This window comes from Anomaloglossus baeobatrachus, chromosome 3 (assembly GCF_048569485.1).
Source record: "Anomaloglossus baeobatrachus isolate aAnoBae1 chromosome 3, aAnoBae1.hap1, whole genome shotgun sequence".
Taxonomy (NCBI): domain Eukaryota; kingdom Metazoa; phylum Chordata; class Amphibia; order Anura; family Aromobatidae; genus Anomaloglossus; species Anomaloglossus baeobatrachus.
The window spans coordinates 189,266,501-189,291,592 of record NC_134355.1 but is presented as its reverse complement, the minus strand read 5'-3'; the positions used below and the strand labels follow the sequence as shown (position 1 = coordinate 189,291,592).

The 25,092-nt window shown below is 43.9% G+C and overlaps 1 protein-coding gene across 1 annotated transcript in view; it reads left to right on the top strand.

Moving 5' to 3' along the window:
- SERAC1 (serine active site containing 1) overlaps nucleotides 1-25,092 on the top strand; it is a 211,783-nt gene that overhangs the window by 44,935 nt on the left and 141,756 nt on the right. Inside the window, exons 2-5 of the mRNA XM_075338188.1 lie at nucleotides 4,478-4,575; nucleotides 6,499-6,535; nucleotides 10,084-10,220; nucleotides 19,191-19,283. Coding sequence (XP_075194303.1) covers nucleotides 4,485-4,575; nucleotides 6,499-6,535; nucleotides 10,084-10,220; nucleotides 19,191-19,283 — 358 coding nt within the window. The 5' untranslated portion in view covers nucleotides 4,478-4,484. The remainder of the gene's footprint in view (nucleotides 1-4,477; nucleotides 4,576-6,498; nucleotides 6,536-10,083; nucleotides 10,221-19,190; nucleotides 19,284-25,092) is intronic.

Here is a 25,092-nt window from a genome sequence, read left to right as displayed (position 1 = left end):
AAGGGCCAATTACACGCTGCGACATCGCTAACGATATATGGTCGGGGTCACGGTGTTTGTGATGCACATCCGGCGTCGTTAGCAACATCGCAGCGTGTGACAGGCTGGAGCGACCTTAAACGATCGCAAAGAGACAAAAATAGTTGGTATATGAGAGGTCGTTCATTTACCAAAAATCGTTGTCTGGTAAGTAGTGATGTTGTTCCTCGTTCCTGCGGCATCACACATCGCTATGTGTGACACTGCAGGAGCGACGAACAACTCCTTACCTCCGTCCACCGGCAATGAGGAAGGAAGGAGGTGGGCAGCATGTTCCGGCCGCTCATATCCGCCCCTCCTCTGCTATTGGACGGCTGCCGTGTGACGTCGCTGTGACGCCGCACGAACCGCCCCCTTATAAAGGAGGCGGATCACCGGCCAGAGCGACGTCACAGGGATGGTAAGTCCGTGTGACGGGTGTTAGCGATATTGTGCGCCACGGGCAGCGATTTGCCCGTGACGCACAACCGACGGGGGCGGGTACGCTCGCTAGCGATATCGGTACCGATATCGTAGCGGGTAAAGTACCCTTTAGTTGTTGGAGTTGCTCTCTGTCAGCCCCCCAACTACTGTGTTACTTTCATCCTCCTCCCCACCACATGTCAACAGATATGGGGGAGGTGGTGTCTTTGTTACACGTGGTCCTGTATAGAGCAAGTGTCTGCATCGGCGCTGATGCAGACACCTTCTCAATACAAGACCAAGTGACCATTTAAGACCTGAGACAGGTTGAAATGTCAATAATTAATGTCGCATATGTCCTAATATCATGGAATTATCCTGTACTCAATAAATTGAGAGACACTCTTTTTGCATTTAAACTATTGTGAAGGGCAGTTGTTGTTTTTTTTTGTTTTTTATTATATATTTTTATTGAAAATTTTAAACTTTAAACAGTACACAATATGATTAGCATTCCTATAAAAATATAGTAATAATCTTTCATCCAGTACCCAGACTGGGATAACATAGCTTGTAAATACAATAGATTCCCAATAACCATTGTTGGAAACTCCTTTATCAGCATTTGGGAAGATGAAAAGTGCAGTAAGATTAAGAACATAAAAACAATAAAATAAGCCAAACCAACATAACATAACAGCCATCTCCGTTAAAAGATGAATAAATAAAAAAAGGGGGTGTGGATTTTTTAATTTCGTCACTTAGTCACAGTTTATCTATTCGCAGGTGGCCTAGGTTATTTTTTTAGGTCTTCCATAGTGTACCATGCAGTCAAGGTAAAAGGTTGCACCATTTTTTCTTTTTCCTCCTTATTACAATATTTCACCACAAACTGTTTCCATTTTAATAGAAATCTACCCGCCTGCGCTTCATTATTTGTGAGTGTGTGGCCCTGCTCAATCTCCATATAATGAGGGATTGGAAGATGTTATCCAATATTTAAGGATCAACTTTTTGGATAGCAATAAAATAAGTGCAGTTCTTTTGTTCATAGTGAATCTTGGGTTTTTATCCAGTACAACCTGTACCACCAGTACGTACGCTGAGTGCACACCAACATTTTCTCACATAGTCTGGGGACAAGGCACCAACTTTATGTTAGAAAAATTCGGTCTCTTCTTGGCTTTCCAGATATTAAAATATGTTTCAAGATCTCAAGGCAATCAATACAGCACAGCTTTGTATGGTGTACTTGTACTAGATGAGACTTTTGCTTTATTAGCATATGTGAATACTTTAAATTGGATCACAGACAAAGGAAAATTACCCTCAAAACTATGAGCCAACGTGAACTTTAGGGGTGTAAATAGAAATGGGAAACTTCTCCACCCATCACTGTTACTTGATCGCTATGACATCAGAACATATAGGACAAGATGGATACCACAGACACAAAATGGATTCTGTTATCTCACAATTTTATCTGTTGTAAAGCATCTGAAGGGTTAACAAACTTCCTAAATGTGATTTTGAATACCTTCACTTTTGAGTGTTTTTTTGATCAATCGAAATCACTAGGATACGTTGAATTCCAGAGTTATTACCACTACTGATTGGCGGACTCCCAGATACATGGGATCGGCGGGTTCAACTGGGTTAAAAAAAACGGTTCATGCCCGGAATTGCTCCGTGAAATCTGGCTGGACGCTGATCCCCATGTAAATCTATGAGGACCCGAATCAGGAGCTTAAAAATGGTGGTAGAATGGATAGGGGGATTAGAGCAGGCGCCTTATACTTACCAGTCACCGTGCAGCTGTAATGCTAGTTCCAGGGCTGCTCATTATTCTTCATACATATTCACTGCTTTCTCTGCCCACCAGGAGTCCCGCGTCTCTGGTTGCAGTTAGATGTGCCCCCACCCTGTGTGACAGCGTGTCTGACTGCTTTCAATCAGTGATGCTGTGTGTGTGCCTCTATTACTGTAAAAATAAATAAATAAAAAGATTGGCATAGGGTCACCCATATTATAATACCCAGCACAGATAAAGCATAGGGCTACAGTTTGCAGCCTCTAGCTTGCACTTATCTTGGCCTTGTATCAAAATAAGAGGAACCGCATGCGGTTGTTTGTTTTTTTTTTTAAATTATTTAAATAAATCATTTTAAAACATGGCGTGTGGTCCCACCTAATCTTGATACGCAGCCAAGATAAAGCCGGCTGCTGGGGGCTGGTATTCTCAGACTGGGGAGACCCATGCTTATTGGGCCCCCCCTGGCTCAAAATAGCAGCATGCAGGATTGTCTCATCCATTAGATGCAACAATCCCAGAAGTTTATCCTGATCATTCTGATTGCCTTGGTGCAGTGGCAATTGGAGTAATAAGGGGTTAGCAATAGCTCACAGCTGCCACTAAGCGCTAGATTAGTAATGGGAGGCATCTATGAGACTCCTCCCATTACTAATCTGTAAGTAAAAAAAAATACACACAAAACAAAAAAATTATTTATTTGAAATAAAATACAAAAAAACCCTCGTTTACCCCTTTATTAACTCCCAAAACTCCCAGTTCCAAAGTAATCCACACAAGGTCCCACAATGATTCTGGATCTGCTACATCTGAAGTCATAGCGCGCGGGCAAAGAATATAACCACTCACCGTGAGCTTCAGGCAGAGAATGAGCCGTAGCGATGAGCGGTGATATCACTCAGTTCAATGAGGTCACTTGAGGTCAGGTTACCTGCAATGACAGGTGGAGGACCATGTGACCCTCCAGCTGTGACAGCAAATAACATGAGTGATGTCACCACTCATTGCTTCAGCTCAGTCTCTGCCTGAAGCTCACAGCAGGTGGTCATGTTCTGTGCCCACGCGCTGTCACTTCAGAAGTAGCAGAGCTGGAATCGTCGTGGGACCTCGTGTGGATTACGTTGGACCTGGGTGTTTTGGGGGTTAATAAAGTGGTAAAATAGGGTGGGTTTTATTGTATTTTATTTCAAATAAAGGATTTTTTTGGTGTTTGTGTTTATTTATTTTCACTTACAGATTAGTAATGGGTAGTCTCATAGATGCCTCCCATTACTAATCTAGGACTTAGTAGCAGCTGTGAGCTGTTATTAACCCCTTATTACACTGACTGCCACTGCACCAGGGCAATCAGGGTGAGCCGGATAAAGTGCCAGGAATGTCGCATCTAATGGATGCGACAATCTTGGGTGGCTGCAGTCTGCTACTTTTAGGCTGGGATGCCCATGCCCAATAACCTTGGCCCTCCCCAGCCTGAGAATACCAGCTCCCAGCTGCCGGCTTTATCATGGCTGGATAACAAAACCAATTAGAGACGCGGGGCCTTCCACTGTAAGCAGTGCATAAGCATGAAGATAATGAACGGCACCGGTACAGTGTACAGCCGCTCGGAGACCGATAAGTATGAAGTGTGCTTGCTTTATTCTTACTTTCTTCCTTTTTTCTTTGATTTTTTATTACCCAGATGGCCAGACCTGGGAACTCCGTGCCCTGGGACGGTGCTCAGGTTTTTTTTTTAACTCATACGGATCTAGACTTTTGCAGTCCGGGTCCACCAATTACTAATAACCACATAAAGTGGCACTGGCCAGAATTGGATAATTTGGCCTAGTCAGGGAGGTGAAAACAGGGTTTGGCATTAAGGGGTTAAATGTAAGATAAATAAAGTCTCAAGGCTTCTTTTTCCCATGAACCATGTAATTGCTGAAAAAATTCAGGCTATACGTTTGTCCGTTTGTCCTTATAATTATGCAAAAAAAAAAAGTATAAAAATAGTTTAAAATCAGAAATATTGCATGACACTAATTCTGTAATTCTGAGCTTTGTCTTTCAGTTAACAGATTAGGCATCCTGTTGCTGTTTTCCCATTTCAACACAGAGAAACCTTGATGCTATTACATTGTATATAAAGAGAAATACTCATTGTACACTTGATTTCAATATTTGTGTGCACTTTACAACAATACTCTTTCTAATTATGTTTGATTTGTAGCATTTTTTCTTTTGTAGGTAAAATATGTCGGTAGCGGCGTATTGTCTCATCTGTTGTAGAAAAATATCTACGGCTGGGACGGCATCAAGACGTGACCGCAGCTGGAAAGACATTAGTAAGTTCAACATAATCTATATTATTTTAATTTCCTATAGCTCCAATATATGCAGCAGTGCTGTACATAAATTGTAATCATTCACGCTAGTCTTCATTTCCATTCTGGATTAATTTATCTCACATCAGTAAAGAGTCATTAACGGAGTGGCCCCAGTATTATCTATTACGTATGAAATGAGTACTTGTCATGTCACAAAAATCAAGAATGGTCTTGACCTCCACAAATGAAAACGATCTTGTTGTTTATATCAGGCTATTATGCCAAGGAACTGTTCCAATTCTTTTGTTCTATAATTTTGCATCCATATTTTTGTTAGCCATTTCCTTTTCATCATTGATCTTCCAGCACTATTGGAGTTACATCTTCCTTTCTCCACACTTCCAAGCATCCTTTGCTTTTGTCGCGGGCGGGGAGGAGTGTGTCAGCACACTACGCTCACCCCCTTCTGCTCGGGTCCGGCGGCCGCTGCTCAGTGGTGGCTCGAGCTGTAGGCCGGATCCCGGGGGTTCTCGAGCGGCACTCCTCGCCCGTGAGTGAAAGGGGTTGGTTGGGTGTGGGAATTGGTTATTGTCCGTGACGCCACCCACGGTTGTGGTGATTTCACCACCGCTGCTCAATACGGGGGTCCCGGGGATGGTGATGCGGAGCAGCCAGGTGTTGTGTTGCCCCTCCGTGGGTAGGGGTTGGTGATCCCGGGGCCCGGTGATGGTTTGGGAGGTGCAGGGCCTGGTGGGCGCAGGGACGCGGGGGCAGCGCTGTGCCTTGCGGCACTGTGGTACTCACTCAGCCTGAGACGTTGACACAGTTTTTACGGTAAACCAAACGGCTGGTAAGACGGTCCCACAGACGGCTGCACTTGCTCTCCCGGCAGGTGACGGTGATGTCCCTTTTCCTAGCACCTTGGTGTACTTGTTGGTTGCGATGGGTCCCCACCGGTAACCCGCTCCCCGGCTTCAAGCTGGACCGGGGGAGCTCTACTCTTTGCCCGCAGGCGCTGGCCCTAAGAAACTGGTGCCTTGGCGGTGGCGGTGTCTCTTTTACACTGGCTGGGCTGTTGCCTTCAATCGGGACTTGGTTGTTGGGGGATCTACGTCCCCTTCACTGACGGATTCGGCAAATTATGGCGACTCCAAGCCTTGCCGGGGTCCGAGAGGCCCCTGCCCTGGTGCTGACTGTCCTTCGGAACACTGCTCCAGACCGCCGGGCACACAGCCTACGGGGTCCTTCCAGGAACTTCCAAACGGTCCCCCTCCAGACAGTCACCGCCGTTGCTGACCTTGCTGACCTGTCCTGCACACAGCTGGACTACTTCAGTCTTTTACACGCTCTTTCTGTTCTGTCACCACTCTTGCTTTCCTCCTTTACCACTTTACTTCCTTCACTACTCTTAGTTGTTTACTCAAGCTTGTCCCTGAGCTGACTTCACTCAAGCCCTGCCTGGGCTAATCTGCCTGGTTCTTCCCGCCTCCAGAGCTGTGAACTCCTTGGTGGGCGGAGCCAACCGCCTGGCCCACCCCCTGGTGTGAATCATCAGTCTCTGGAGGAAGGCAACAAGGATTTTTGGTTAGCATAGATGTTCCTACCTGGGATGTAGGGTGTGGTGGTGTGTGACCTGTGTCCCCTGGCTTGCCCAGGGCGACACACTTTGTATACAACACACACTGCAGAGAAACACTAATGATATACAGTATCTATTACCTCCATGTTCTACCCTGCATTTAAATTAATGATATTGACTCGTCCACGTCCTTTCACTGAATGGGAAGTTTTAATTCATTACAAGTATTTTTTTTCCGAATTTTCTGCTGTTAAAACCTGGGGAGCGTCCTATAGTAAGATCTAAGCTGTGCCCTGTAGTCTGAAAAATGTGGTATATGTTAATTAAATCATTATGTGCTATTTGTTCTTGTTTTTATTTAGGAAACATCGCCAGGATTACCGGATCACTCTTTTTAGGGTATGCGGATTACCTTATTCAATAAATAAATGCAAACAAGTTTAAATTGCAAGTATCGAAAAAAGATTTTAGGGCTTGTGAATGGGCATAAACCATATTACTGCCACCAATACAACATTGTGTACCACATTTTATTATAGTATAGTATATTTTTCACTTAGTTGAGTTGTATTTTTTAACTCCATCATTTAATTGGCTATAAATAATACTTTGAAAAAGAGAAAAACATTTTTGTGGGGTGGAGATAAATCCATTTATTTTTTTTACTTTTGATATTATTTAGCAGGTGGGAAAATCAACATGTTAAATGGGTCTCAACATAGATCTTCAGGAGCGTGTTGCTCCTCGTCATCTAGCTTCCTGATTGCTTGAGGGCAATCACAATTCTTAAGAATAGAGTCAATTTTTTAAAATAAGGAAATAGCAAAGTTGCTTGTTATTACATGTCATTAGATCCACGTTGCCTGAACCACAGGCAGCAAGAAACAGCATTACAAACAGATCTCAATAAAATAGAATATCATCAAAAAGTTAATTTATTTCAGAAATTCATTACAAAAAGGGAAGCCCATATATTATATAGAGTCATTACACACAGCGTGATCTATTTCAAGTGTTTAGCCTGTTCATGCTGTATCCACGCATATTAATGGACAGTTGAGTGGAAGGAAAAAGTGTGGTATAAAAAGGTGCACAAGCAACCGGGATAACCACAGCCTTAATAGGATTGCTAAGAAAAGGCCATTCAAAAATTTCTGGGAGATTCACAAGGAGTGGACTGCTGCTGGAATCAGTGCTTCAAGAGACATCATAGACAGACGTATCCAGGACATGGGCTACAACTGTCGCATTCCTTGTGTCAAACCACTCATGACCAATAGACAAGGCCAGAAGAATCTTACCTGGGCCAAGGAAAAAAGAACTGGACTGTTGCTCAGTGTTCCAAGGTGTTGTTTTTAGATGAAAGTAAATTTTGCATTTCATTTGGAAATCAAGGTCCAAGAGTCTGGAGGAAGAGTGGAGAGGCCACAATCCAAGCTGCTTGAGGTCTAGTGTGAAGTTTCCACAATCAGTGATGGTTTGCGGAGCCATGTCATCTGCTGGTGTAGGTCCATTGTGTTATATCAAGACCAAAGTCAACGCAGGCGTCTTCCAAGAAATTTTAGAGCACTTCATGCTTCCCTCTGCTGTCAAGTTTTTGGAGATGGAAATGTCATTTTCCAGCCGGACTTTCCACCTGTCCACACTGCTAAAGGTACCATTATCTGGTTTAATAATCACAGTATCACTTTGCTTTATTGGCCAGCAAACTCGCCTGACCTAAAATGCATACAGAATATAGGGGGTATTTTCAAAAGGAAGATGAGACACTAGACCCAACAATGCAGATGAGCTGAAGGCTGCTATCAAAGCAGCCTGGGCTACCATAACACCTCAGCAGTGCCACAAACTGATCGCCTCCATGACACGCCGCATTGATGCAGTAATTCATGCAAAAGGAGCCCCGACCAAGTACTGAGGCATTTACTGTACAAACTTTTCAGTAGGCGCCAACATTTCTGAGTTTAAAATCATTTTTCAGTTGGTCTTATATAATATTCTAATTTTCTGAGATAATGACTTTTGGGTTTTCATTGACAGTAAGCCATAATCATCAACATTTACAGAAATAAACACTAGAAATAGGTGCCTCTGTTTGTAATGGACTCTATATAATATATGCGCTTCCCTTTTTGTAATTACTGAAATAAATTAAATTTTGATGATATTTTAATTTATTGAGATGCACCTGTACATTTAACTCTGAAATGCTGCGACATTTCAGAAAGCAAACAGACATAGCTAATCTGGTTATGTCCTTGGCTGGCTTTTCCTCGCCTCTGGTTGATTGAATGATCTCTTTCTATGTTCTCACATGGTAGAATATATCATATAGGAAAAACGGGTTTGTGCCGCGCTAAAAAACCACTGATGTCAGGATAATGAAGCAATCTCTTTTTTATTTTAGCAATCCAACGCGTTTCAGAGACAAGGACCGTCTCCTTCCAGATACTCCGGGCCCTTCTGTGACAGCCGATCCGGGCTCATTCTCCTTTCGGCTTCTGAATCTTATTCTGATTCAGAAGCCGAAAGGAGAATGAGCCCGAATCGGCTGTCACAGACGGGCCCGGAGAATCTGGAAGGAGACGGTCCTTGTCTCTGAAACGCGTTGGATTGCTAAAATAAAAAAGAGATTGCTTCATTATCCTGACATCAGTGGTTTTTTAGCGCGGCATAAACCCGTTTTTCCTATATGATATATTCTACCACATTTTGCACGGGGCCGCTGCTTGGACCACGCGGACACTCACATGCTTGCTAAAGAGTTGTGACTGGCACAACCTGACCAGGTCAGTGTACCTCTCTTTACTTCTAACGGTAAATACCGGGTAAGACCCTATTGCGCCTTCTGTCTCCCCATCTCTAGTATGTTCTCACATGGGAGAGACTTGTCAGTCAGCTGGAGTGGGGCGGAGATGAGATGGACAGGGCTTTTGAGTAGTCAGGTCTCTTCCTATAGTTTCCAATCAGCTCTGCATACTATATTTTCTCTGAAGTGTTGCAGAGTAAAACATTCTTGGCACAGCCAGGCTCTTATTCATTGTACCCATGGTTCGGGCAGGATGACACTTTTGAGAGGTTCCCTTTAATGATTTTGAAAAACCCTTTAACGTTATTCTGTGGGTCAGTAGAGTTAGAGCAGAATCAATTTTTATTGGTACCATGTTTTCATGCCTTTGACTTCTTTGTTACTTTTCTGAAAACATCTGTTGTAGGCAATGTGAGCCCAAAAATTACATTTCAAATATTTATTAGAATGACGTTGACCATGTGGGTTACATAACGTGAACAATATTGATACCAATTATGTTCTTGTTTTTAGGTAATATTTTGTGTTATAGATAATAGGAGTGGAGGTGGTAGATAATATTATAATAGAATACAATATATTGCCTGCACATCATGTTAATTTATGCTTGTAGAGACACGAGTATTATCAGCGGCGAGAGCACAGCGAAAATCCGCACCGCCAAGAATTCTGATAGTGGGCACGGGCTGTTGTGTTCTCTCACAGCGGACACTCACTTCTCTGCAGGAGGGATAACATTGCGTCTAGAACACATCTACATTTGTCACCCCCTCCTATATCATAAACGAAATGAGGTCTTCTGTATACTCCATGAAGTACAGATGTAACTGAGGGAATCCTCTCCAAGATCTCTTTTCATTAGTAAACTTACTTTCTATGACAATCAGTCAGACTTGGGTATATAGTTGTGTTTGAAAGATTTACAGCCTGATATTAAATCGATAATTTGAGAGCAAAACGCATAAAATGCCAATTTCAATATCAGACTTGGCAGCTGTCTGATAGCATTCTAGCCATCCTGCCATGGATATATAAAGACTGCAGCACACAAGTTATCTACAGTAAATGCTAGGAAAGGTGATGAACATAGTATTTTCAATTGTTTAAGTCATTCTTTTTTTTTTCTTTTTATAAACAGAGGTTGTGTGTTTATTACATATGAAATCCAGTCTCTTAGGAAAGCCATCACACTTGACACACAAGCACTCCAGCAAGAAAAGCTGCAGTCATATATCTATGTGCATAGTCTTTCAGCAGATCAAAATTATTTCCAAGGTAAGAAATATTTGTACTAAACAGTAATTCTAAAGATCCCATATTGTGTTATCCAATTACAGACTGGTCTTCTCTGATCTAAGCAAAAATGTTGAATTTATTTCTGTTTTGAGACTTGTTGTACCCCATTAACCCCTTCCCAATATAAGACATAATGGTACATATCAGTCAGGTTGCCATGTATTGAGCAGGTTCAGGAGTTGTGCCTGCCCCTTACCAGGCAGTTACCAGCTGTAATGTATAGCTGGTATCTGCCTGTAACTACAGCTCCCTGTGGTATTATTGCGGGAAAGCAATGGGTTGCCTGATGGAGGTCCCCATCATCGCCATCTTGCTTGTCCTGTGAAGCCTACTCTGTGGGTGGATTTCATATGAGAACCTCTTTTTTTCACAATGGTGAAATTGCACTATATAGCATAAGCAATCAAATGATCACAAGTTCAAGTACCCTAAAATGATCAAAAAATAGAGTAAAAAAAAAAAAATAACAAAAACCCCCATAAAAAAATCAACATAATTGGTATCACTGGATCTGTAAAAGTTTAGTCGATAAACATATAAGATTTTTGGGATATTGAGGAATAGACTTTTTGTTGGTATATGCCACAGATAAGGACTTCTTCTTTGTCTGTGTGAAGGAGGACTTTATACTGATCTAACAGTAGATGGTGATGTTGTGTAGTTTCCTTACTCACTGTATTGTAAAAAGTCTCTGGATGTTTTTTTTTTTGTTACACTTTCTCTTCCTGATGCAATGCTGTATGACTGTGCATATTATTACCTCATGTTCCAAGAAGTAAAGAACTTGTTATCCCATGTAATCTGCTCTGTGAACTTTCTTCTGCAACTGGGAAGCTAGAAGCTGTGCAACAGGTTATGAGCCCAGGCACCCCAAGATTCCCCGGCACCCCAAGATCCCAGGATCCCAGGCACTAAATACTAGACACCAAGATCCCAGACCCCAAGATCCCAGACACCAAGGACACCAGAATTCTCAGCAAGACCCTGGTGAATGCAGAAGAATTCTTCAGAACAATTCTCTCCAAACAAGTAAGACAAGTTAATGATAATGATGAGTAGCACAGAGCCAAAACTCACAGTAGCTAAGCTGAATAATGAGAACTATCAGTTATGGAAGTTCAAAGTGGAGATGTTATTGTCTAAAGATGATTTATGGGAATTAATCACTACAGATAGACCCAAAGATAATCAGACATGGGAGAAGAAAAATAGACAAGCAAGAGCTACTATCAGCCTATTAGTGGAAGATTCTCAATTAATCCATATAAGGAATGAGGATACAGCACAAGGAATGTGGGAGGCATTAAGAAAGCTACATGAAAGACCCAGCTTAAATCACAAGTTATTTCTGCTAAGAAAGCTTTACAGTATGAGACTGAGTGCAGAGAATGACATTCATAAGCATATATTCTCCATTATGGAATTGATATCACAGCTGAGATCAATTGGTGAAGATATTAAGGATAGGCACATAGGTATATTATTGTGCAGTTTACCTGATTCTTACACTGCTTTAATAAACACACTAGAGACAAGACCTGAAGCAGACATTACATTAGAGTTTGTGAAGACCAGACTCAGATGAATATCAAAGAAGGAAAGAGCAAACAAATGATTCTACTGAAAAAGATGGTGGAAATGCTCTTAAAGCTACAGAATCAAGGAGACCCCATAATAAAGAGTCAAGAGAATGTTTCAGATGTAAGAAAAAGGGATATTTAAAGAAAGACTGTACTATATGGAAAGCAGAACAACAGAAATTACACCATAAAGAGAATACACAGAAGGTGAAAAACACAATATCTGATTCATGTGTAAATAATTGGAATGGCACATTTAAAGTAGCTGATGAGATGAATCATCATCAGGTTGTATTTTTGACTCAGGAGCAACAAGTCATATGACAAGTAATGAGAGTTTCTTTACTGAACATGATTTAAATAAGAGGGAAGCCATTTATCTTGCAGATGGGAGCAAAATAACTGCGGAAGATATTAGACAAGGAATGCTAAACTGTTCTAATAAGTATGGACATGAATCAAAAAATACTTGTACAAGGACTTAAGGCCACTTTACACACAGAGATAAATCTTTGGCAGATCTGTGGTTGCAGTGAAACCATGGACATATTGTTCCATTTGTACACGGCCACAAACCTGGCACTGATTGTCCACAATTTCACTGCAACCACAGATCTGCCGCAGATTTATCTCTGTGTGTAAAGTGGCCTTTACTGTAAAATTAAAAGATAATGAATGTACAATCCTAGCGGGAAATAAGATAATAACCAATGTCAAGGCAGATGAACAATTATATCATCTAGACACATTAAAGGAAGAGATGAAGTTGTGTACACATGATCACAAGAATTGTATTCACATGTGGCATAGATGTCTAGAACACAGACATCCTGAAAGTATAATGGAGCTACAAAAGAATTGACAAAGGATCTACTGATATATGATTGCTCAATTACCGTAAGATGTGAATGTTGTATAAAATCTAAAGTTACAAGAATATCTGTACCTTAAGAAAGTGAGACAAAAAGCACAAGACACTTAATTTGGTGCATACTGATGTATGTGGTACCCATGAAAGTGACTACATCAGGAGGCAATAGATATATAGTGACTTTTATAGATGACCACTCAAGATACACAGTCACATACTTGATCAAGAACAAAAGGGAAGTTTTCAATAAATTAGTAGACTACGTGACAAAGTCGAATAACAAGTTTCAGAGGAAGCCAATTGCCATTAGAAGTGATAATGGAGGTGAATTCACAGGACACGAAATAGAAAACTACTTACGAGAAAATGGTATAGAACAGTCATGGCGAACCTTTTACAGGCCGAGTGCCCAAACTGTAGCCCTAAATCCATTTTTTTTCCTGAAGTGCCAACCAATCCTATTATGTAAATAATTGATTGTAATCTTACCTTTGCAGTCTTCTCTTCTCTTCAGCAGGGGGCATCATGCTCATGGGTGCTTACCACACATTGAAGCTGAGCCCCTGCCCTTTCCAGACACAGCAGTTTGATTGATCTTTCTGGAAAAAATTGCAGCAGATTAGACAGAGATTTTAGCATGAAATGCAATCAGATTTCACCCTGTAATCCACATCTACATTTCAAAGTCTGAACATCTTGAAATCCCATAAAGATGTACGAGTTGCTCCCCTCCCCCTTCATTGTGTAGTTTTGTCCCCCTTCCTCGGCCACTTCCTGGTAAACATATCCCCCATCCTGATATATATTTCCTACATTCTGGTATATTTGTCCACATCATGGCCCCATTCCTGGTAAATGTACCCCATTCCTGGTAAATGTACCCCATCCTGGTAAATGTACCCCATCCTGGTAAATGTACCCCATCATTGTAAATGTACCCCATCATTGTAAATGTATCCCATCCTGGCATGTTCCCAAATGACCCCATCCTGGTAAATGTACCTCATCCAGGCATGTTCCCTTATACTGGTAAATGTCCCCTTTCCTGGTAAATGTACCCCATCCTGATAAATGTCACCCTTCCTGCTAAATGTTCCTCATCCTGGCATGTTCATGTTCCCCCTATCCTGGCATGTTTTCCCCCATCCTTTCATGTTTACCCCCATTCTGGTAAATGTACCCCTTCCTGGCATGTTCCCCTTCCTGCTAAATGTACCCCATCCTTGCATGTTTCCCCCATTCTTGCATGTTTCCCCCCATCCTTGCAGTCATGTTTCCCCCCATCCTTGCAGTCTTGTTTCCCCCCATCCCTGCATTCATGTTTCCCCCATCCTTGCAGACATGTTTCCCCCATCTTTGCATGTTTCTCTCCATCTTTGCACGTTTCCCCCATCCTTGCAGCCATGTTTGCCCCGTGCTCTCCATGTTTGTCCCGTGCTCTCCATGTTTGCCCCGTGCTCTCCATGTTTGCCCCGTGCTCTCCACGTTTGCCCCGTGCTCTGTTTATATGCCCTGTGCTCTCCATGTTTGCTCCGTGCTCTCCATGTTTGCTCCGTGCTCTCCATGTTTGCTCCGTGCTCTCCATGTTTGCTCCGTGCTCTCCATGTTTGCCCCGTGCTCTCCATGTATGCCTCGTGCTCTCCATGTTTGCCCCGTGCTCCCATGTTTGCCCCGTGCTCTCCATGTTTGCCCCGTGCTCCCATGTTTGCCCCGTGCTCTCCATGTTTGCCCCGTGCTCTCCATGTTTGCCCCGTGCTCTCCATGTTTGCCCCGTGCTCTCCATGTTTGCCCCGTGCTCTCCATGTTTTCCCCGTGCTCTCCATGTATGCCCCGTGCTCTCCATGTTTGCCCCGTGCTCCCATGTTTGCCCCGTGCTCTCCATGTTTGCCCCGTGCTCCCATGTTTGCCCTGTGCTCTCCATGTTTGCCCCGTGCTCTCCATGTTTGCCCCGTGCTCTCCATGTTTGCCCCGTGCTCTCCATGTTTTCCCCGTGCTTTCCATGTTTGCTCCGTGCTCTCCATGTTTGCTCCGTGCTCTCCATGTTTGCCCCGTGCTCTGTCTGTTTGCCCCGTGCTCTGTCTGTTTGCCCCGTGCTCTGTCTGTTTGCCCCGTGCTCTGTCTGTTTGCCCCGTGCTCTGTCTGTTTGCCCCGTGCTCTGTATGCCCCATGCTCTGCCTGTTTGCCCTGTGCTCTGTATGCCCTGTGCTCTGTTTATATGCCCCGTGCTCTCCATGCCCCGTGCTCTGTTTATATGCCCCGAGCTCTCCATGTCCCGTGCTCTGTTTATATGCCCCGTGCTCTCCATGTTTGCCCCGTGCTCTGTATGCCCCGTGCTCTGTTTATATGCCCCGTGCTCTCCATGCCCCATGCTCTGTTTATATGCCCCGTGCTCTGTTTATATGCCCCGTGCTCTCCATGCCCCGTGCTCTGTTTATATGCCCCGTGCTCTCCATGCCCCGTGCTCTGTATGTATGCTCCGTGCTCTCCATGCCCCATGCTCTGTTTATATGCCCCGTGCTCTCCATGCCCCGTGCTCTGTTTATATGCCCCGTGCTCTCCATGCCCCGTGCTCTGTATGTATGCCCCGTGCTTTCCATGCCCCGTGCTCTCCATGTTTGTCCCTTGCACTCCATGCCCCGTGCTGGCACTGTCCCCACACCTTGGCACAGCCGCACACAGCTTAAAAATAAAAAAAAAACAAAAACTCACCTTCTAGCAGCAGCTCCACCTCGCGGCCACAAGACACCGGCGCCACCTACTGAGTGACGCTCCTCCGTCTCCTAGGCAACAAACCTGCGGCCCAGGAGAGGAGGAGTGTCAGAGGGAGGAGAGATGTCTCCTCTGTTAAACACCACGTTGATCTGCCGGTGCGATCATATCGGCAGTTCAACGTGGCTCAGTGTGGCAACAGCGCGCGTGCCAACACAAAGGGCTCTGTGTGCCCAGTGTGGCACGCGTGCCATAGGTTCGCCATCACTGGTATAGAACATCAAAAGACTGTTCCATACACACCTGAACAAAATGGAGTAGCAGAAAGGGAAAACAGAACTCTGACTGAAATGATAAGATGTATGCTAACAGATTCCAAACTACCAAAGAAATATTGGGGTGAAGCAGCAATGACAGCTACTTATCTCAAAACTGACTTTTTTCTAGAAAACGGAAAAAAAACCATATGAACTGTGGGAAGGTAAGAAACCAAGTGTGAATCATTTAACAGTTTTTGGATGTAAAGTTTTTGTATTTATTCCAACAGAAAAATGTTCCAAACTTACAAACAGATCCATAGAAGGAATATTTGTTGGATATAGTGAAAATTGCAAAGGATATAGAATCCTAGATCCCAAAACAGACAGAGTTATGGTGAGTAACAGTGTGACATTCATTGAGGATCTAAATGAAGACACTATGATTTCACTGGAAACAAAAAAAAATGAGAAAAACAGCAGTGATATAGCTGAAAGAACATCTGATGAAAAAGAAGTTGAAATTGATGAAAAACAGAATACTGAAAGTGAAGAGATACAACTACAAACAGATACAGAACCAAGACGTTCAATAAGAGAAAACAAAGGAAAACCACCAATATGTCTTTCATACAAGGCAAGTACAAGCAAAATTTATGAGCCTACCTCTTGGGAAGACATATCTTGACTTCCTGAAGAAAAAGCTAATAAATGAATAAAAGCAACAGAAACAGAGATAAAATCCATGCATGACTCAAAGACATGGACACTGAGAGAATTACCAGAAGGAAGAAAAGCTATAGGATGTAAATGGGTTTTTTAAAGTAAAATACCAAACAGATTGGTACAGCTGAACGATATCGAGCAAGACTCGTAGCTAAAGGTTATTCTCAAAAATATGGAGAAGACTGTGATGAAACATTTGCTCCAGTTGTCAAACATACTACAACAAGAACTTTGTTTGCAGTTGCAGCAATGAAACAAATGGAGCTGAAGCATCTAGACGTAAAGACAGCATTTTTAATAGAGATTTAATAGAAGATATTTACGTGGAACAACCTCCAGGATTCAAAGATAAAAGTAACCCGAACATGGTTTGTAAACTACAGAAAAGTATATACGGTTTAAAACAAGCTGCTAAAGCGTGGAATGATAAAATCACAGAAGTGCTCACAAATGAAAAATTTCAAAGAAGCAAAGCTGATCCTTGCCTATACACAAAAGGACTGATGGACAGATGGATCTATGTACTCATATATGTTGATGATATCATAGTTTGTTTTGAAAAAGAAAGGGACAAAGAGGACAAACTAAAAATTCTGAATCAACATTTCGAGATCAAAGACTTGGAAAATGTGAAACAGTACCTAGGAATTCAGATAGAAAGAGAAGAAGATGGAAGTTTCCTACTTAATCAAAATCACATGATTCAAGACATAATCGAAACATTTGGATTGAAGGATGCAAAAACAGTAGTCTCCAATGGAAAGCAGTTATCTTAAAGAGATGAATACCGAGCAAAATGTGTTACCAAATAATGAAGAGCACAGAACGGCAATGGGAAAATGACTGTATCTAGCAACTATTACAAGGCCAGACATCACAGCAGCAGTAGGAATTCTGAGTATAAAAGTGTTGAAGCCAAATAAAAAGGATTGGAATGCCGTGAAGAGAGTAATACGTTATTTCAAAGGAACTAGCAACGTTAAACTGATACTACTTACAAGTAATAAATGCACTGTAACTGGATATGCTGATGCAGATTGGGCTGGAGATCCAACTGACAGAAAATCTACCAGTGGCTATCTTTTCTTTCTCTCAGGCGGACCAATTAGTTGGACTAGTAAAAAGCAATCTATAGTAACGCTGTCGTCAACAGAAGCAGAATATGTTGCAGCAGCACATGCGAGTCAAGAAGTTCTATGGTTAAGACAATTGCTATCAGACCTAGGACAACCACAGTTGGAACCAACAAAAATAAATGAGGACAATCAAGGATGTCTTGTTCTTGCTCAGATGAAAAGAGTTAACCCAAGAACCAAGCACATTGATGTGAAGTATCATTTCTTGAGTGATCACCAGGAACAAGGAATCCTGAAATTAGAATATTGTCCAACTGAAGATATGACAGCAGATATTTTCACGAAGGCATTGAATTCTGAAAGACATCAGAGACTAATGAAGAAATTAGGCTTAACTGAACAAGTCTTTACTGTTGAGAAAGGGTGTTGGTATATGCAACAGATGAGGACTACTTTGTCTGTGTGACGGAGGACTTTATGCTGATCTAACAGTAGATGGCAATGTTGTGTAGTTTCCTTACTCACTGTATTGTAAAAAGTGTCTTGTTGGTTTTTTTTGTTTCACTTTCTCTTCCTCATGCAATGCTGTATGACTGTGCATATTATTACCTCATATTCCAAAAAGTAAAGAACTTGTTATCCCATGTAATCTACTCTGTGAACTTTCTTCTGCAACTGGTAATCTAGATCTGCGCAACACTTTTGGCCATGGGAAAGGTGTTGCTATTCTTATAACACACTGTCATGCTTTAATTACGGTGTCTGCACTTGCTCTGTGACTGTAGTGTTGCACCTCACTGGGGGAGTGTACATTTGTTTGAGACATATGCACATGGCATTGAATTCTTCGTTCAGTGGAACACCCATTCACATCTGATACCATATGATTTTCCCTCTTTTTGAGCTCTAACTAGGAACCTCATTTTTTATTACCTTTTGATTACTATTATTATTATGATTATTATAATTATTATTATTATTATTACTTTCTTCTGGTTTTTTTTGGTGTTCTTTTGCTGTCTCTATACCTTGCATATGTATTCTTGGTATACCTTTTTAAGTGTTTGTCAATAAGATGTATATTTTATGCATTATTGGGGCTTCATTGCTCTATAGTTTATATATAAGATTAATTAACCCAATTGGTGAACGGCGTAATAATAAAAAAATCGAAACAACAGAATTTCAGTTTTTGGTTGTTGAAATATCACAGTAAAATGTAATAAGAAGCAATGAAAACAACACATCTGCACAATTTAAGTCCCAATTTAATGATAATTTGTTGTGTCTGTGTGTGAAAATATTAATTAGTTGGTCTCCACCGCAGCAGCTCTCTTTTCTTTTCATTTCTGTGTTATCTCTTAGGTTGGAGTCACACTTGCAAGTGACTCGTATGTGACTCACGCGAGTCTCGCATCGCATCACCTGGCACGGCCGCACACTCTCTGGACAGGAGCATCTCAGCTGCATAGGAATACATACAGCCAACCCACTCCTGTCAGCAGAGCGTGCGGCTGTACTGATGGGTAGTCAGAACATCGAACCCTCTGTAATGCATTTTATAATAAAATGTCTATCAAGCTCATATTGCAGGTATGGTCAGGTGCTCTCATAAATTTGACAATATGGAGTATTTTTATGCAATATTAATAGATTATCAATCACTGTTTTCTTAATTCCACAATTTTTACTAATCTTATAAGTAATGTAATTGCATATTGTGTTTTTAGGAATCACAAACAGTTTGAGAAAAGAGCTTCACAAAACAGCTATAAAGGTTCTGGAAGCTTCGACCAGATTGTTCAGAAAAGAACATGATACAGGTAAGAATAAAATAGTAAGAAAATAAGTGTGTGTATGTCTGCAGTTAACTAATCTGAGTTTTTGGTAGACATTTTTGGATACTGTGCTCAATTCTGGATACTTCACCGGCAAAAAAAAGATATTGATAAGATAGAATGTATATAAAGGTATTGATTTCAAATAATAATAAGTAGGTAACAAGGAAGATCTGAGAGATCTCTGACAAGTGCAGACTAAAGCCCCCATACATAGTAGACTTATGTCATCTGAATCCTCCGATAATGGTGGGTTTGGCTGAAAACCTGATGTGTATAGGAGCCCCCAACAATTGATTGTCATGGGAGTGAAAGATCTGGCATGTCTGATTTCAGACTGCCAATCCTTTTATTCTCTACGGTTAAACCATCTGCCAGTGACTTTCTATACAGAATACAGGAGCGCTTTTCAACTCAAGCACTCCTGTTTCAAATAGCCACTGGCTGTAGGATCGGCCAAACCATTGTTCGACAGACAGCAATCTACTGTGTTTTTTAGGCCTAAGGTTATGTTGATTTGTCCGTTCACCTTTTCCATTTGTTTGTTCCAATTAGAACAAACAGAATTAGTATTCTATGCGTTCTTGTGTCTAAAGGCCACGTCTCACTAAGCAATATCGCTAGCAACATCGCTGCTGAGGCACAACTTTTGTGACGCAACAGCGATGTTGCTAGCGATGTTGCTGTGTGTGACATCCAGCAACAACCTGGCCCCTGCTGTGAGGTCGCTGGTTGTTGCTGAATGTCCTGGACCATTTTTTAGTGTTGCTCTCCCGCTGTGAAGCACACATCGCTGTGTGTGACAGCGAGAGAGCAACAACTGAATGTGCAGTGTGCAGGGAGCCGGCTTCTGCGGACGCTTGTAACCAATGTAAATATCAGGTAACCAAGAAACCCTTTCCTTGGTTACCCGATATTTACCTTCGTTACCAGCGTCTGCCGCTCTCACGCTGTCAGTGCCGGCTCCCTGCTCCCTGCACACGTAGCCAGACTACACATCGGGTAATTAACCCGATGTGTACTCTGACTAGGAGTGTAGGGAGCCAGCGCTAAGTGGTGTGCGCTGGTAACCAAGGTAAATATCGGGTTGGTTACCCGATATTTACCTTAGTTACCAAGCACAGCATCGCTTCCACGCGTCGCTGCTGGCTGGGGACTGGTCACTGGTTGCTGGTGAGATCTGCCTGTGTGACAGCTCACCAGCAACCCGTGTAGCGACGCTCCAGCAATCCCTGCCAGGTCAGGTTGCTGGTGGGATCGCTGAAGCGTCGCTTAGTGTGATGGTACCTAAACTCTTGTACCTGTATTTCTTTCAAAGACAAATTCAGCAATACGTTTACATGGAAATCAGCCTTTGAATGAATATGCTAATGAGGTTAAAGTGCTTTAGATGTGTGGGAGCTCTTCTCAAACCTCTACTCTCCCCAGCTCTGTTTACAGCCAAGCCCTGCCTCTTTTTGCTTGACTTACTGCTTCTTTGCTTGAAGTCACACAGTAAAGGAGCTGACAGACAAGCAGGAGAAGGCAGCACTGTGTGGGAATAGAGCCGGCGTGACAGAGGTTTGGAGCTTCCATGCACCTTAAGCACTTCATTTGAATATACATTCATAATCTAATTTATTGGTGGAACGGACTGGACATATAGAGGTATTGACTTGTCTTTGAAAGCACTTAATGCGCCAAGAAAAAATTGAATAACTTTATAGTTTATATTTAGTTCTTCTTTAGCTATTAAAACTCATTCAAAATAAACCTAGTTTCTTCATCGTTCCTTATGGGAGACCCAGACCATGGGGTGTATAGCTACTGCCTCCGGAGGACACACAAAGTACTACACTAAAAGTGTAGCTACTCCCTCCGAGCATATACACTCCCCGGATGACAAATCCAACCAGTTCAATGCTTTGTGTTCAGGAGGTCACACACACACATGCATCCTCTGATTTTTGATTTTTGATTTCAAAGATTTGGAAGAAAAGCGGGTCCAATCTGGACTCCCGGCATGTCCCTTCTCACCCCACTGTGTCGGCGGTGCTGTTAAGGTTGATTTCAGGGCTGGAGCCCTTTTCATGCCGCGCTCCTTCACCATGCCCTGAGGCTCTGGCTTGAAGTGGGAGCCTTCTCGGTTCTCACTGCTTTGCAGGAGACCGGTCTCCATCCGCAGCCCTGTTCAGGATCCTGACGGACGGAGCGATCACCCCCCAGGGACCTGGCACCTGCGTCTCACAAGCTAAGTACTGAGACGTTATTACCACAGACGGTTGTCTTTCCAGGGGTCCCTTGTACTTTATATATTGGGGAGAGTGTGTTATTTAACTGTGTTAACATTTCCGGCCGGTTCTCCAGTTTTCACTGGAGAACCGCGCCGATGGTGCCTGCACGCTGGCCGCATGTTTAAATCTAGGCCCCGGCTTCACCTGAGGCCTAGTTTCGATTCTCTTCCCCTGCATGTCAGTCAGTGCAGTGGGACAGTGTGGCTCCGCCCAGCGGCTGTTCAGCACAGGGAAGGGACACTCCTCACTGAGGAAAGATTCCCTCCCCTGTATGCCTCATTTGTCCTCCGTCCTGCTCTCACAGTAGGCCCCGCCCCCTCTCCTCGCTGCGGACGCCATTTTCTCAGCGTTCTCAATGTTTGCAAAGGCAGATGCTTTAACACATTGTGACAAATGGGGGCCTGGGCTGGGGGATCTGAAGGGCACAGAGATGTCCCTATGTTAAACGGTCTGGCAAGCCACAACCTCCGGTTGTGCAGCTCTTATATACTCTGTTTATATACTCTGCTGGGGGTCATTCTGGACAGAGCCCCCACTTCTGCAGCATGTCTCGCATCAGAGCAAGGCTGCAAGGCTGTTCTTATTATGCACTGCTGTAGGCTCGTACTGCCTGTACCGAGCACATAACAGACCTCGTCCTCATAGGGGTGTCTCAGCCTGGAGGCTCATCCCCAGTGGTCCCTCCGGCTGCTCCGGCTCCGGTGGCTGAACCCCCGGCTTGGATAGAATCCCTCTCTCCAGGGGACAGCTGTCCCGAACACTGCTGAGCATGCATCAGCCCCCTCCTCAGGGCGCTTCTGCTGCTACGGCTCGCTCAGCAAAGCTCACAGAGGATTCTTCATCTGGTCTCAGACCCCGTCCTCCTAAAATGGAGACGCAGGGTCCCCTGTCCTTCCTCGTCCCGCAGCTCTGGTTCTGACTCGCAGGACAAGGAGGATGCCTTACTGGGGGCTCGGACGCTCTCCATGTACCCCATTGATCTGTCCGAAAGTGACGCAGATGCTAATGATTTGATTACGTCCATTATATTTGTACTGGACCTCAATCCGCCTGTATCAGGGGAGCACCCCTCTCTGGCAGAAAAGCATCAGTATACCTTGACTAAGAGAACTAGGAGTGTGTTCCTTATCCACTCCAGCTTTCAGGTCACTGTGACCAAGCCCAGAGTCTGTCCTGACAGACGCTTCCAAAGCGTAGTTCTGATGACCGTTTTCCCTTTCCACCAGCGGTGGTCAAGGAGTGGGCTCATTCACCAAGGGTGGACCCTCCGGTGTCTAGTTCAGCCCAGACAGTTGTATCAGTGGCTGACGGCACCTCTCTAAAGCCCGCTACACACGCTTCAATATATCTCACAATCCGTCGTTGGGGTCAAGTTGTAAGTGACGCACATCCGGCATCGTTTGTGAGGTATCTGCGTGTGACATCTACGTGCGATCAGGATTGAACGCAAAACCGTTGATCGCAAACACATCGTATCATTCTCTAGAATTGAGCGTTTTGTTGCACGAACCTAGTGAATTGTAACGTGTGACATCCCTCATACGATTTTGGTGTCTGATGCTATGTGCGCAGGTGTGCGCTCTGCACCGCAGCTTAAAAAAGGTCCGCTTCAGAGCGCAGCTGAAAAGCTGCGTTCTGAAGCGCCTCACAATGTCTGTCATTCACTAATCTCTGTCAGTCGGTCACTATCTCTGTCCCTCACTCTCTGTCCATGTCAGTCTATCCCCCTCTCTCATATACTCACCGATCCCCGATCCCCGGCGCTGCACGGCGTTCACACTGCTCCAGCGGCTTTTACTGTTTTGAAAAAGCCGGCCGCTTATTAAACAATCTGAGCTGTCACTGAGGTCAGCGATCAGCTGAGCTGTCACTGAGGTTACCTGCGGCCACCGCTGGATCCAGTGACAGCGGGTAACCTCAGTGACAGCAGCTGATCGCGCGGCTGTCTTCATTACCTGCGTGGAGGTGACCGGAGCGGCGGTGTATTCTACAGCTCCGGTCACCTCCATGCAGCAGCGCTGGAAGCGACGCTGGAGCATCCTGGAGTACGCCGGACATGGAGGGCTTTTTGGGGCTGATTAAAGTGGTGAACCAGGGTATATGTTTGTGTTTTTTATTTCTAATAAAGGATTTTTTCGGGTGTGTGTGTGTTTATTTACTGTAATTTACAGATTAATCATGGAGGGTGTCTCCTAGACGCCTGACATGATTAATCTAGGACTTATTGGCAGCTATGGGCTGCCAATAACTCCTTATTACCCCGATTTGCCAACGCACCAGGGCAAATCGGGAAGAGCCGGGTACAGTCCCAGAACTGTCGCATATAATGTATGCGGCAATTCTGGGCGGCTGTTGGCTGATATTGTTAGGCTGGGGGGCTCCCCATAACGTGGAGCTCCCCATCCTGAGAATACCAGCCTTCAGCCGTATGGCTTTATCTGGCTGGTTTTAAAATTGGGGGGAACCGCACGCCGTTTTTTTTCATTATTTAATTATTTATTTCACTACACAGTATAGACACGCCCACCGGCTGCTGTGATTGGGTGCAGTGTGACACCTGTCACTCAGAGTGGGGGCGTGTCTCACTGTAACGAATCATAGGCGCCGGTGGGCGGGGAAAGCAGGGAATACGAGATTGTTTAATGGGCGGCCGGCTTTTTCAAAACAGTAAAAGCCGCCGGAGCAGTGTGAACGCCGTGCAGCGCCGGGGATCGGGGATTAGTGAGTATGAGAGAGGGCTGCTAACTTCAGTAACTTAGGAGATTAGCGGTCACCGGTGAGTCCTTCACCAGTGACCGCTGATCAGGGCGCGACACAGACAGAGCCGCAGCATGACAATGAAGTCGGGTGAAGTTCACCCGAGTTCATTCTGACAGTACGGCTCTGTCTGTGTCTGCTGTCATCTGCCATTCAGCTCTGCTACATGGCTGTCTGTGTCTGCTGTTAGCGGCCATGTAGCAGAGCTGAACGGCAGATGACATAGTAAAAACGCATCCCTACACAGTACACACGCTTGGCAAGTCAATAAATAAAAAAAAAAAAAGGTGCCCAATGCATACGTCACAGAACACATGATCTAAAGGATCGCACACAAAATTGACCAATTTAACATAGACTACTAACGCACGTGTGACAGCAAATGAACGACCAACGTGCAATCTCATAAGATCCCGTATGCAACCTGGGCGTGTCACATCGCAAATGCGATTGTACAACTAATTGCAACGTGTAAAGTGGGCTTTAGGATCCCACTGTCCGCCAGGTTGTCCTTCTGGCCAAATCTATATATGAGGCGGCAGGGGCCTCGTTCTCCCCATCTTTTGCAGCAGTGCGGGCTCTCAAAGCCATCTCTGCTTCTCGGGAGGAGATGCATTCCCTCACCAGGGACTTTATGCCCGAAATGGTTGCCTTAACTTCCAGGCTTCAGTCTTTTCATCCTATGCCATGTCTGCCATGCTGGAGACTGTCACCGCACTGCGGTGGCCTCAGCTACTTCCCTCGCTACCCGCAGGCTCCTGTGG